Source organism: Portunus trituberculatus, chromosome 48 (assembly GCF_017591435.1).
Source record: "Portunus trituberculatus isolate SZX2019 chromosome 48, ASM1759143v1, whole genome shotgun sequence".
Classification (NCBI taxonomy): Eukaryota; Metazoa; Arthropoda; class Malacostraca; order Decapoda; family Portunidae; genus Portunus; species Portunus trituberculatus.
Genome location: NC_059302.1, coordinates 11781775 through 11795761, shown reverse-complemented (window position 1 = coordinate 11795761; position 13987 = coordinate 11781775). Strand labels below are relative to the sequence as shown.

At 37.0% G+C, this 13987-nt stretch overlaps 1 protein-coding gene across 5 annotated transcripts in view; it reads right to left on the bottom strand.

The window, feature by feature from the left end:
- The window catches only part of LOC123498835 (tudor and KH domain-containing protein homolog), an 88849-nt gene that overhangs the window by 19472 nt on the left and 55390 nt on the right, over positions 1-13987 (bottom strand). For all 5 annotated transcript variants that reach the window (XM_045246288.1, XM_045246291.1, XM_045246289.1 and 2 more), the window contains exons 2-7: positions 13617-13779; positions 13184-13311; positions 12542-12662; positions 3898-3971; positions 2437-2541; positions 2037-2153 (exon numbers count right to left, since the gene is read on the bottom strand). In XM_045246288.1, the coding sequence (XP_045102223.1) occupies positions 2037-2153; positions 2437-2541; positions 3898-3971; positions 12542-12662; positions 13184-13311; positions 13617-13779 (708 nt within the window). The remainder of the gene's footprint in view (positions 1-2036; positions 2154-2436; positions 2542-3897; positions 3972-12541; positions 12663-13183; positions 13312-13616; positions 13780-13987) is intronic.

The following is a 13987-nucleotide window of genomic DNA, read 5'->3' as shown; positions in this document are numbered from 1 at the left end:
GGTGGGTGACAGCAAGTATAGGACGTATTGTTTACATTACGGAGTCACTTGTCCGATCTCCAAAACCAAACGCGTCAGTGTTGCAGTTCTTATTTATTTTATTTTGCAATCGTGCTTAACAGGCTTTATCAATGTGAATATAATTCACAAGTGGAGTTTAGACTCTTGCTTGAACAAGTAAGCCATTTGGATGTTCTATTAATAAAGGTATAAAGGCACCTGGCATGTGTGTGCATTCATGTATATGTATGTGTGTGTTGCTATGAGACAAGGGAGCGGCCTGTTTTCTCCACACCAAGTAGGCTCCAGAAAGGATTATGGTATTGGAAATACTTGTAACAGCTAAGTACTGAGTTTAAATAATTTCAAAGGTTGAATTAAATAGTACAGGCAACCTCCGCTTAACGAAGGGGTTACGTTCCTCAAAAACCCTTCGTTAAGCGAAACTTCGTTTAGCGAACCGATTATAACAAATTTAACCTCTGACTTGAACTTCCATTGAGAGTAAACAAAGCAAGAGTGCATCATAGTACAGTGAAAGGTTTAATGAAATTAAAAATATGAAGTTAAACATTTAGGCAGTTTAATTCAAGTCATTACAATGTACACTAATGTATGTATGTACGTAACTTTATAATGTTGATGATCTTAAATTTATGAAGGGAGGGAGAGTGAAACAGGAAAGACACTAACCAGCAACCTGTGGAATGTAAACAAAGGGCACATCATTGTATCACATACAAAACTTATGTACCACATTTCCACAAGGCTTTCCATTTTATTCATTGTAGTCACGAGTTCAGGTGATTCTTTTAGCTTGCAAGGAAGATATGGTCTCACCAGCCTTCTTAACAGAGTCTGCTGACTTGAAAATAATAGAGACAGTAGATGGAGTCAAGACGGTGGCGAGCAATGCTATTAGTTTTCTCGCCTCTCTCGTGTCTGTGAATAATATCCAGCTTCACTTCGAAAGTAAGAGACTTCCTGGTCTTCTTAGCAACGCTAGGCAACATTGCAGAGTGTTTTGGTGGTAAGTTGAGCAAGGGAAGATGAGCTGCTGCTGACGCTGTTGTTTTGAACTAGGGGGGAGTGAGTGGTGCGGGTGTTGTCCACGAGATGTGCTAGTGTATTCAAAAGCCTGTCAGCTTGCGTGATACGGCGGGGCTTTCAAATTTGGAAAAAATTACCTGGATAAAACTTTGTTAAAGCAAGTTTGGTGTTCGTTAAACGAGCAGATGGTAGTAAAATGAAACCTTTGTTGTAGCAAATTTCGTTGTGTGAACCTTTGTTAAGCGGGGTTTGCCTGTACTTAAGCTAACATAATAATGACTCAACATACAAATCCAGGTCGCTATAGGTCAAGTGTCCAAGCTCACTTGAGGCTGGGTGTTGCCTTACAATAGAAAATTCATCTTGGAAGATGCATTAGTATTTTTCAGGGTATTTTTAAGGAAAAAAGTACGTCTTGTAAGCCGTAAAATACAGTAATCATCACAGGTATTTAATCCTCATCACCAACAACATTCTACATAGAGGGAAGCAGTAATGGGAGAGTGGCAGCTATCTCATCAAACGCCTTTTTGCATAAGCTTTTTTGCCGTAGAATTCACTTTTAGGGTCTCAGATGTGCTCTTTTCCCTCACCAACTCCAAAATCTTCTCTACATTGTCGCCACTTTTTCAAACCCTTCTCTGTGACATCACAATGTAAACAAAGTCACAAATAGACTGAGCAAGACCAACATGTTGGTCTTGTTTTACAACTGGTTTTTCCAGTTGCTAGGCACCAATATTCAGTTGGAAACTCTACCAACTTGAAATTTCAGTGGCAAATTTACACATGTGAACCCGCCTTAAGTGGAATGGTGATGCAAGGATTAGCAGGATTAGTTTTGAAGCAGGTAGTTCACAGCAGGTAATCCACAAATGGGCAACACTAAGTGATGAATGTGGAAATGGAGGGGCCTGTACATCACATAACACCTAACAAGACTCAGAAACAACTACCACGTCCAACGACAGCACCAAGCCTCTTACCTGCAGCCAGAAATGAGTAGCAGAGTTCACTGCAGACACATATGCCTCAATGAATTTGTCACTGCTTGGGGATGACAGGACCTCCTGGTGAACACTGCCATTGCTGCACAGGGAGGACTGAAAGAAATCTACTGTTAGCTGAATCACCAATAAAAATATAACAAATTCTTCTTTCATGCTGACTTCCTGTTATCATTGTCTTTACTATGGGATACAAAGATTCTTAGGTGAAGGGTTATGGAGCCTCTTCAGGTACCTCTGGAGACATGCAGGTAGCACGGATATGTGAATTCTAGGATTAAAGTGTTGCAAGTAATCACAAAACTTGGATATCCAGAAATGAAATAAAATCTTTGTCTTATAATGATGGAGAAACTTTACAAAAGGTAGACCAACTCACCTGACTTGCTTCACTGTCCTGTGTTCCTTGGCGTCCTCGAAAACGTAGAGACATTTTATTGGCAGATGCACTTATTTTTTGCCTGTATTCCTCTGCCTCAGCCACCTGTGGGTAAATGGGCAGTTATTACCATAACAAACATTACAATTATGCATTTTCTGAGAATGTATACATAGTCCTCTTTAATTATAAAGTAAGAACATTCAATAATTGGAAGAACTATGATTAATTTTGTTTTAAATTTACAGCTAGCCAAACTCCTCCAATGTCTATCCAGTGTTGAAGCAATAATTGGTGAGAGGAAGGCATAAAGATGGGGTTGGAAGGAGCAGACACCTCTCACCTCCCCCTAAACAAATCATCTCCCTTCCATCAATGAATATTTTGATTGAAGCTCACAATTTAAAGTGTTTTATGGTTACAATCTTGCCAGTCTAGACCATACTAAGACCTAACAGGAGTGTGGCTAACTGTAAATCAAAATAATCAAAGCATTAGAGAACAATGTGATGGAGGTTGTCAGTCTGCTACAGAAAAGCTTAAATTGTGTGCCTGATGTATGGCAGCACCAACATACAGTTTTAGATATACATCCTAAATATCTATACTAATATTTCCTAATGTATGTTACATAATACTGAAATGGTGCTTAATTAACTAACCACTTTTGACTTACTGCACCACTAGAGGACATATTGTGCTGCTAAAAATTACATGTCAAACTGGGATACAGTTTTGCCTTGCATAAATACATACTCCAAATAGATACTAGTGCTATATACACATCTGTAAAAGCCTACATTATTAGAGGAGATATGAAGAATTTCAATTTGGAGTTTGAATAATACTATTGTGGGATGGTTATATGCTCCTGATGACACCTACCAAATTACTTATTGGCTTATGTATATCACTAAAATGTGCTCTTATCCATTTCTAAACCATATAATCAAGAAAGTACTTTTCATAATACTGAACACATTAGCAAAGTCTCCCCAAACAGTATACTAACAATTGTAGGTTTCTGCACAGTAAGATGTGTTCCATGTGCTTGTAGATGAATATACAATTCTTATTTTAAGTATATACAATTAATCCTGTCTCACAGACAGAGAATGTTGAAACCTGTAGTGGTAAAGAAATTTTAATAAACTTTTAAAAGATACACACTGATGGCATTAGATAGTCACGCTATGTTAACACTAGTGTTAAGTCATTCAGACACCACAAGCATATCTGTAATGAGTCAAGCGAGTCAAGCATGCAAATACTACCGATCTCCACATGCAACTTTTACAAACTTGTTTTAAGAAGCTAATCAACATTAAAGAGAATTTACACTAAAGAATATGAAATGAAAGGCAAAATATTTGGGTAAGTAGTTTTAAATGTAAGTCAAGAGCAAACTACTGAGGGGACTCGTTCAGCAATCCTCAGAGGAACAGGATCATAAGACAGTACCTTCTCCAGAAGCTGTATCTTGGCCGCCTCAATCTGCTCTTTGCTGCCCTTGAGAATTATCCGCCTCATATCCTCTGCCATATTCACATCAAATAACATAAAGTAGTGCAACATGCTCAAAAAAAAAAAAAAAAGAAAAAGAAAACACATACATATATGTAACTAATTATGCAAAGGAAATAAACAGTAATAAGGAAATGCATGTCAGTGTCATTGGCCATCAAGGGTAACAAAAACAAAAGAAATAGAGTCTTTACCACTTGTTTACAAGTTTCTGTGAGTTTTCAACAACCAAATCACTTCATGCATAACTAAAGACACTCGATGGACTGATTATCAGCAATTAGGTTTACGGCTGTAAATGCAAAAGTTGTCACTTGTGTATTTGGTGACAAAATCTGGCTCAGTCACTAACTATACAATACTTATGCTTTACTAATCTCTGGTATACTAAGCTGATTTTTCTCTTCAAGCAAATAGTCAAGACCAGATGCTTTAATAATATCTTTAATAAGAAATTAAGATATGAAAAAAAAAAAACATCTGTTCTTTATATTCCTTGTTATAGGTAAGAGGCCACTCTACAATTTCTAGAAAAATTATGATGCAGAAAAAAAAAAAAAAAAATTCTTTTCTTCACATATCTTAAATAATTGTGGCACATCTTGTGCCCAAATATGAAGCTTTATTTGGATGAAATATCAAAATCCATCAACTGCAATGCTTCTCAAGACTCAATATGGTCACAAAGAGAAACTAAATCCTAACTTTTCAATAAGCAACATACATGATGCATATATGCCACATATGTTGTCTCAGTAGAAACTTGCTTCAGTGAAATAGAGGCAAAGAGTGAGTAACAACATGACCAGTAATATATATATATATATATATATATATATATATATATATATATATATATATATATATATATATATATATATATATATATATATACACACAGGCAATCCCTGCTTAACAAAGGGGTTATGTTCCTAAAATCCGATTATAACAAGTTTAACCCCTGACTTGAACTTCCATTGAGAGCAAACAAAGCAAGAGTGCATCATAGTACAGTGAAAGGTTTAATGAAAGTAAAGATTATGAAGTTAAACATTTAGGCAGTTTAATTTAAGTCATTATAATGTACACTAATGTATGTATGTATGTAACTTTATAATGTTGATGATCTTAAATTTATGAAGGGAGGGAGAGTGAAACAGGAAAGACACTAACCAGCAACCTGTGGAATGTAAACAAAGGACGCATCATCATACAAAACTTATGTATCACATTTCCACAAGGTTTTCCATTTTATTCATTGTAGTCACGAGTTCAGGTGATTCTTTTAGCTTGCAAGGAAGATATGGTCTCACCAGCCTTCTTAATAGAGTCTGCTGACTTGAAAATAGTAGAGACAGTAGATGGAGTCAAGATGGTGGCGAGCAATGCTATTAGTTTTCTCGCCTCTCTCGTGTCTGTGAATAATATCCAGCTTCACTTTGAGAGTAAGAGACTTCCTGGTCTTCTTAGCAACACTAGGCGACATTGCAGGGTGCTTTGGTGGTAAGTTGAGCGAGGGAAGACTAGCTGCTGCTGACGCTGTTATTCTATATGGTACTCTGTCAAAAGTCTTTGTAAAATCTAAATACACTGCATCTATCCATCTATCTCTCCCTTGTACCTCATCATTACTCTTGCATAGAATCTTAGTAAATTTGTTATAAATGATCTTCCTTTCTTAAATCCAAATTGAGAGTTATTTATGATTTCATTTTCCTTCAAAATATTCCAGCCATTTCTCTTTGATCACAATTTGACAGATTTTTTTCCTACAATGCTAGTCAGTGACACTAGTCTTAAATTTAGGGGCTCAGTCATTTTCCCTCCTTTGTATATAGGGACTATATTTGCCCTTTTTCATTTCCCTGGTACTTTACTTTCTAACAAAGAGCTGTTAATCACATCCCCAAATTGATTCAACCAGCTGTTCTCTACATTCTCTCAATGTCCATCCTGACACTCCATCTGGCCCCATTGCTTTCCTTACATCCACCTTTTCTGATAATTTGCTAATTTTCTTTTTATGCACCATAACATTTCATAACCCTTCCTGCATCACTTTGTCAATTGGTTCTATAAAATCTCCCTCTACATTAAATACTGATTTAAAGCTCTCATTCATAAGTTTACTCATTTCTTCTGTTGTTTCATATACCCTATTTCTCTTAATTAACTTCCTTTATCTTTTTTCTTTTTAGCTTCTATACATCTGGCATTGTATCAAATGTATATACTTTTCTTTACTCTATAGATAGGTACATATTTCTTCACTCCTTCACTATATTTCTGTAGGAATATTTCATATTTCCCCTGTATTGTCCTTCCACTCATAATGTTCCTCCATTCAATATCAGAAAAAAAATTCTTAAGTTTTCAAAATCTGCTCTTGCATAATCTAATCTCTCTATTTTGTAGTCTTCTATGTATCTTATCCCATTCTCTTCCTGAATTTCCAATACTTATATTACATGATCACTTCTTTCCATTGGACTAAGGTATTGTATGCTGGGAGGGGGATCTGACTTCTTTGTGAACACTAGGTCAAGCAACAATGGTTCTTCTTCCTCCTCTGTACTGTGTTGACTCCTCCACCCACTGGTCCATTGTATTTACTATGGTCAACTGTCACACCTCCTCACTCCATTGTCCAGCATTATCCATTATTTACATCTCTCTCTCTAGTTTACTCTTTCACAGTTAAAGTTTCCTACTAATAGTTTTCTTCCATCTCTTCTTATCATGCTATCTAGGCACTTTATCACCTCTCTTTGCATATCCTTATGTTCCTCAGTTCCCCATGTATTTGTCTTAGGTGGCACATACGTAACTATGATTTTCCTTTTCTTCAATTCCTCTGTTTTGATTGTTACTTCCATTACTTCCACCATACCATCACCATATTGCACATCTTCCACATATATATTATCATGAACCATTATTAGCACTCCATCTCCCCCCCTTTTTTCCCTTCCTGTCTCTTCTCCAGCTATTATATCCCTCTTCTTTAAAGTTCATATGGATCTCCTCTTTTAGTTTTGTTTCAACTATGCACATTATTACATCCAGTCTTTTTCTTTCATATAATCTCTAACCTCCAACACACTGGATAACAACCAATCTATTTTAATATAAGTCACTCTTAATTTCTTGCCTCTACCATGACCTCCTCCTCCTTCCTAAGATACCACTTCTTTAGTCTCATATTTAGAATCCTCCGGTAGAATTTTTTTTTTCTCGATCTCCGTCCTTTCCTCGTATTTTCCTTAGCTTCATTTCTTAGCACTTTCTCCTTCTCCCTCTTTTCCATGTTCATTTCTCTTTTTATCCATATATCCTTAAATTCTGTATCATCGGCCAGTTTCCCTTTTCTTGTCATAATTTCTTCCACCACCACCTGTGATCTCATTGTCACTTTCATTGGTGTGTGTGTATTTACCTAGTTGTAGTTTTACAGGGCCTGGGCTTTATGCTCGTGTGGCCCCTTCTCCATATCTACACTTATCCAATCTTACTTTAAAAGTATGCACACTCGTTGCAGACACTACTTCTTCATTTAAACTGTTCCACGTCTCAATACATCTCTGCGGGAAACTATATTTTTTAATATATCTCAGACATCTTCCTTTTCTCAGCTTTTTACTATGCGATCTTGTGCTTCGGATGTCATATTCTTCTCTCAGGATCAGTTTCTCATTATCCACTTGGTCCATACCGTTGATCAATTTATAAACTTGTATCAGGTCTCCTCTCTGCCTTCTTTGTTCCAGGGTTGGTAGATCCATAGCCTTGAGTCTCTCCTCATATGTCATCCCTTCAAATTCTGGAACTATTCTTGTAGCTATTTTTTGTAGCCCCTCCAATTTCCTTATGTGTTTCTTTTTATGAGGGGTCCAAACTACTGCATATTCCAATCTGGGTCTTATTATAGTACTTATCAATTTCTTCATCATTTCTTTGTCCATGTAGTGAAATGCTACTCCAATATTCCTTAGCAAATTATATGTTTCTCTAAAATTCCTATCAATATGGCTTACTGGTTGATTGTTTTCTTCCATCGTCACTCCTAAGTCCTTTTCCTTTTTAACTTTCTCCAGTTCTACTCCATCTCCCATCTTATAGATTCCCACAGGTCGTCTTTCACTCTTTTCCATTTCCATGACATGGCTTTTGTTCACATTGAATTCCATTTCCCACTTCTTACTCCATTCCCAGATCTTATTTAGGTCTTCTTGCAGTATTTCACAATCCTCCTTTTGCTTTATAACTCTGCAGTTTCGTATCATCTCCAAACAGATTTATGCAGCTGTTCACTCCTTCTGGCATGTCGTTAATATAAATGAGGAAAAGTATTGGTGCCAATACTGACCCCTGTGGCACTCCGCTTTCTACTGCTCTCCACTTGGAGTGTGTGTGTGTGTGTGTGTGTGTGTGTGTGTGTGTGTGTGTGTGTGTGTGTGTGTATTTACCTAATTGTATTTACCTAATTGTAACATACGGGAAAGGAGCTATGCTCGTACTGTCCCGTCTCCATATCTACTAATGTCCAGCTTTTTCTTAAAATCATGAATATTCCTTGCGTTGACCACTTCCACGTCTAAACTATTCCATGCTTCCACCCTTCTATGAGGGAAGCTATATTTTTTCACATCTCTCCTATAAGTGGCCATTTTAGTTTTTTCCCATGCCCTCTCGACATTCTTTCATTCCACATACACAGATCTTCCCTATCCATTTTTTCCATGCCAATCATCACTCTGTATATTGCTATCAGGTCTCCCCTTTCTCTTCTGTTTTCCAGGGTCGGAAGTTGCATTCTGTTCAGTCTGTCTTCATAAGTCAAATCTCTTAAGTCAGGCACCATTTTGTTGCAGCCCTCTGTACTTTCTCTAGTTTCCTTATGTGTTTCTTTAAGTTCGAGCCCACTGTATTGTTGCATATTCAAGCCTTGGTCTTATCATTGCAGTAATTATTTTCTTCATCATTTCTTCATCTAAATATCTGAACGCCACTCTTATGTTCCTCAATAAGTTCAATACTTCTCCAATTATTTTGTTTATATGTCTCTCTGGCGATAGGTCATTGGTAATTGTCACCCCAAGGTCTTTTTCTTCATGACTGGTTTTATGTCTTCATTTCCTATCTTGTACATACTCCTGATTCTTCTTTCACTCTTGCCAAACTCTAATTTCTTGCATTTTGTCGTGTTGAACTCCATTTGCCATGTACAGCTCCATTTCCATATTCTGTCCAAGTCTTCCTGGAGTAGTTCGCAATCTTTGTCACATCTCACTTTTCTTAACAATTTTGCATCGTCTGCAAATAGGCTCACATAACTGGACACCCCATCCACCATGTCATTTATGTAGACCGCAAACATTACTGGTGCCAACACTGATCCCTGTGGAACTCCACTCTCCACCAAGCCCCATTCTGATGGTCTGTCCTTAATTATTGTTCTCATTTCTCTTCCTACCAAAAGTCTTCCATCCATTTTAGTAAACTGCCATGCACTCCTCCTACCATTTCAAGTTTCCAGATCAGTCTCCGGTGTGGTACCTTATCAAAGGCCTTTTTTAAATCCAGATATATTCCATCAGCCCAACCATCTCTTTCCTGTATTACATCTATCACCCTCGAATAGTAACATATCAGGTTTGTCGTGCATGAACGCCCTTTTCTAAAACCAAATTGACACTCACAAAGTATGTCATTTTCTCCAAGAAGTCTGTCCATCTATTCTTCACCACCCTCTCACACATCTTAGCTACCACACTTGTAAGTGACACTGGTCTATAGTTCAATGGGTCTCTCTTGTTACCTGATTTATAAATTGGGACAATGTTAGCTCTTTTCCAGTCTTGGGGCACTACACCTTCCCTTAATGAGGCATCAATTACTTCACAAACTTTTTCTGCCAGTTGCTCCTGCATTCTCTTAAAATCCATCCTGATACCCCATCAGGTCCCACAGCTTTTCTCACTTCTAAACTCCCCATCATATTCTTGATCTCCTCCACAGTTACTTGAAACTCCTTCATAATCCCTTTCTGTTCCATTACCAGTGGTTTGTCAAAAGCAGTCTCCTTTGTGAATACCTTCCGAAAGCATCCATTCATAGCCTCTGCCATTTCCTGGGATCCTCACTGCATACTCCATTTACTTCTAAACTTTCAATACTTTCTCTATTTTTGATGTTGTTGTTCACATGTCTGTAAAAAGCCTTGGTTGGTCTTTACATTTATCAATTATATCCTTTTCTTGTTTCTTTCTTTCTTCTCTTCTAATCAACACATATTCATTTCTTGCTCTTTTGTAACTTTCCCACTGCTTAATCCGTCTTTTCCTTCTCCACCTCTTCCATGCATCCTCTTTTCTTGTTCTAGCCTTTTCACATCTATCGTTAAACCAGTCCTGCTTTCCAACTTCTCTATGTTGTCTTATTGGTACAAATTTTTCTCACCTTCTTTGTATATTTTTATAAATTCCTTCCACTTTTCATTTGCTCCTTAGCACTCTTGAATTTCATCCAATTTGTCTCTTGAAAGAATTTCTTTAGGTTTCCAAAATCTGTCTTGGCATAATTCCATCTTCCCACTTTATATTCTTCATTTCTTCTAGATTTCTCTTCATCTATCACCTTGAACTCCAAAACTGCATGATCACTCTTTGCTAAAGGGCACTCCACCCTCATCTCCTCAATGACCATTGGCTCTGTACTAAAGACCAAGTCCAGTCTTGACGATGCTCCCTCTCCTCCAAACCTAGTATCTTCTTTGACCCACTGAGTTAACACATTTTCCATTGCCAGTGTCAATAGTGTATTTCCCCATGTTGTCTCTGATCCTCCATTGACCAGTCCTCCCAACACACCTCTTTACAATTAAAATCTCCCATCATTATAGTTCGTTCACAGCCACCCAACATTTCTTCCAGACATGTTCCTGTATCTCTTATCATTTCTTCATATTCCTGTACTGACCATGCATTTGTCTTAGGTGGTACGTACACCACTATGTAGTGCCTCTTTTTCCTTCATTAGTTTCTGCTCTGATCTTTAGCACTTCTGCCTTTCCCATACCTTCTTTCACTTGATCCACCTTTATATCTTTTTAACCAGCAACATCACTCCTCCTCCCATCTTACCTACTCTATTTCTTTTCCAAACATTATATTTCCCTTCTCCAACCATCATCAGGTCTTCTCCCTCTCTCAGTTTTGTTTCAGTAAGACCCACAATATCTGGGTTCTTATCCCTCAAGTAATCGTTGAGTTCTAAAATCCCCGATATCACTCCATTTATGTTGGAATACATTACATTCCGCTCATACGTAAGTTTCTTTAGTCCTTTCTTACTGTGTGTGTGTGTGTGTGTGTGTGTGTGTGTGTGTGTAATTGAATGTAGGTTAAAATTTTCAAGACATATACCAAGCTGACATCCATGGGGTGACATCCATGGAAAGATAGAGATTGCAGCAAAACATTACTGTATGTCTTGCTCTAAAACTTTCAGACAACTGAATGATGGAGTAAGGGGACTGAGAATCCCTTCCAATGAAGCTTTATTTCTACAATGAAACAAAACCTTCAATATTGTTTTCTTTTGGAAACTCTCCTTATGATGGAATTCAGATTGGTAAAGCATATAGAACAGATTTCCATATTTTCCCTTAGACATCATGAATCCCTGGCATGTTCAAAACTGTAGTGAAGAACACAGTGTATAAATCAGTCAATGAGCACAATGTGGAACTGGTACACTGAAGTAACCTGCTTTTGTCATGCTTATATTTCACGAAGTGTCATTCAAGAAGAGAACGGAATATCACAGAGGCAATGGTGATGAACAGGGAGCTTGATAAAACACTAATTGTACAATTAAAAGATATTTAGAAAGTGAGGGATGTGGTATAATCTTAATGGTTTAAAAGTCATTAGCATATTCCTTATAGTATTGGCAGTGTATGTGAACCGAAGCACCTGAAGCATTTACAACTATTGTTTCTACTAAGGCACCACCTTTCTACTCTTCTAATGATGTGTACAGCTTTTAAAAAAACCACCACCTTTCATGACTTGCTTATTGATATGTAAGTAGTCACTATGAATGATCTTCAAGTCAGATTCCACTAGTAAGCTAAGATCTATCATCACCACCATAATTTTTCCAAGGGTTGGCTCTGTTCCACACCAGACCTACAAACCTACAACTTTATTTCAAGTTCTCTAGGAGATTCTCAGCTAAAAACTCTAGCCAACTGCATTCATATCTCCTACTTTTTTTCCTTTTAATAACTCATCACCAACTCTTCATAGTTCCTGCTTTTTCCCTTAATAACTCATCGCCAATCCTTCATATCTCCTACTTTTTTCCCTTAATAACTCTCCACCAACCCTTCAATCTGGCCAAACCATCTTAGTCTGCAATCATAACCTTATCATTATCAGAAATTCCTGTTGTTACACCAAACTTTAAAAATACCTCTTAATTAATAAAAATAATGACCATCCAGTAATGCTCTTTAGTGATGTAATGAAGCTGTCATAATGCAAAGTAAAAGTACTACAGTTATTTGTGTACTCACCCGAGGATGATGGAGAAGTTGTGAAATCTTCATCCTTTACAACTGTGATCTTTACTCCAGTGGAATGAGAAATGCTGCGAACTGTACCACCATTCCTCCCAATGATGCGGCTGATAGCCATCTGAGAGAAAAAAAAAAAAAAAAAAAAAAACATATCAACAATCATATAATATGGAGTTGTGTGCCACATTCACAGCTGAGGGTGAAAATTTGAAAATTATTGCAATAACTTATAAATCAATAACAAAAACTTTATTGACAATAAATGATAATTGATAACTGGCTGTAAATATGTGTATTCAGTAATTAAAGGTACTGTTCTAAGTAAGATAAGCACATTTGGCTTTGAAAATTGGAAACTGCAATATGATCATGTCACAAGAAACAAAAATTATTGATTATCACCAGTTTGGAACCAAAAGTATCAATGATACCGATAAATCAATAATATGGGGAAAATGATTACGGGACAACCAATAACCCAATATTGTTATCACAGTAATGTCCACATACCACCACGGTGAAATGAGAATACATATAGGAGAATGGATAGATACTTATTAAACAAGAATTACACTTATTGTTTAGCATAAACATACATATACAATAAATCTTTAAGAAGAGCTAAAATAAAATGCTCACATTTGGAACTTTTACTTCTGAAACTTCAATGACGGGCTGCTCATCAATGGCCTTCATGATGAGCTGCCGTGCCAGCCTCACATTCTCCGGCTGTCCAACGATGGCACATGTCCGTTTGCCACTCTCTTCTGATGGAGGACAAAAGAAAAATAAATTTTGGTCAAAAACAAATGTATAGGAATGAATCACTCCTTTATAACAATCTACTAAACAATTACATATTTTCCAGAGTAGATAATATTAGATTGGTACATATCCACTTAACATAAAATGGAAAATATATTTTTTTCAAAAGAAGCATTATAACCCAGTAGCTTAGCAACTTAGGCACACACTCATATTCATCAACTGGCATGTGTCTGTATAAAACTTCAAAGAAAAGAACTGTGAATTTTAAGACTGCAAGAAAAGAACTATAAGGAATAAAGCAAACCTCCATCAGAAAATTTGATCCTGGTATTGGTGCTGTCCTGGATCAGCCTGATGTTGGATCCCTGACGGCCAATAACCACACCCACGGCCTCTGCCGGCACCTCCACCTTCACCGATGTCCACACATTACTCCTGCTTGGAGCTACTTCATATTCTTCTCCATCCTGCACAAACAATAATACTGTATATTCTTACAACACAGATGTGGATTGCTGGTATCACTGCTTTGCAATGACAAGCTACAGTATTGATGATGTTAATTGAAATAGCAGAAATACAAGAAAATTGTTGATGTAACAAGAACATTTATCACTACAGGAGTGAATGCTTCACTACAGTCAATTTCTCACAACAAATATACTGGTTTTGGTG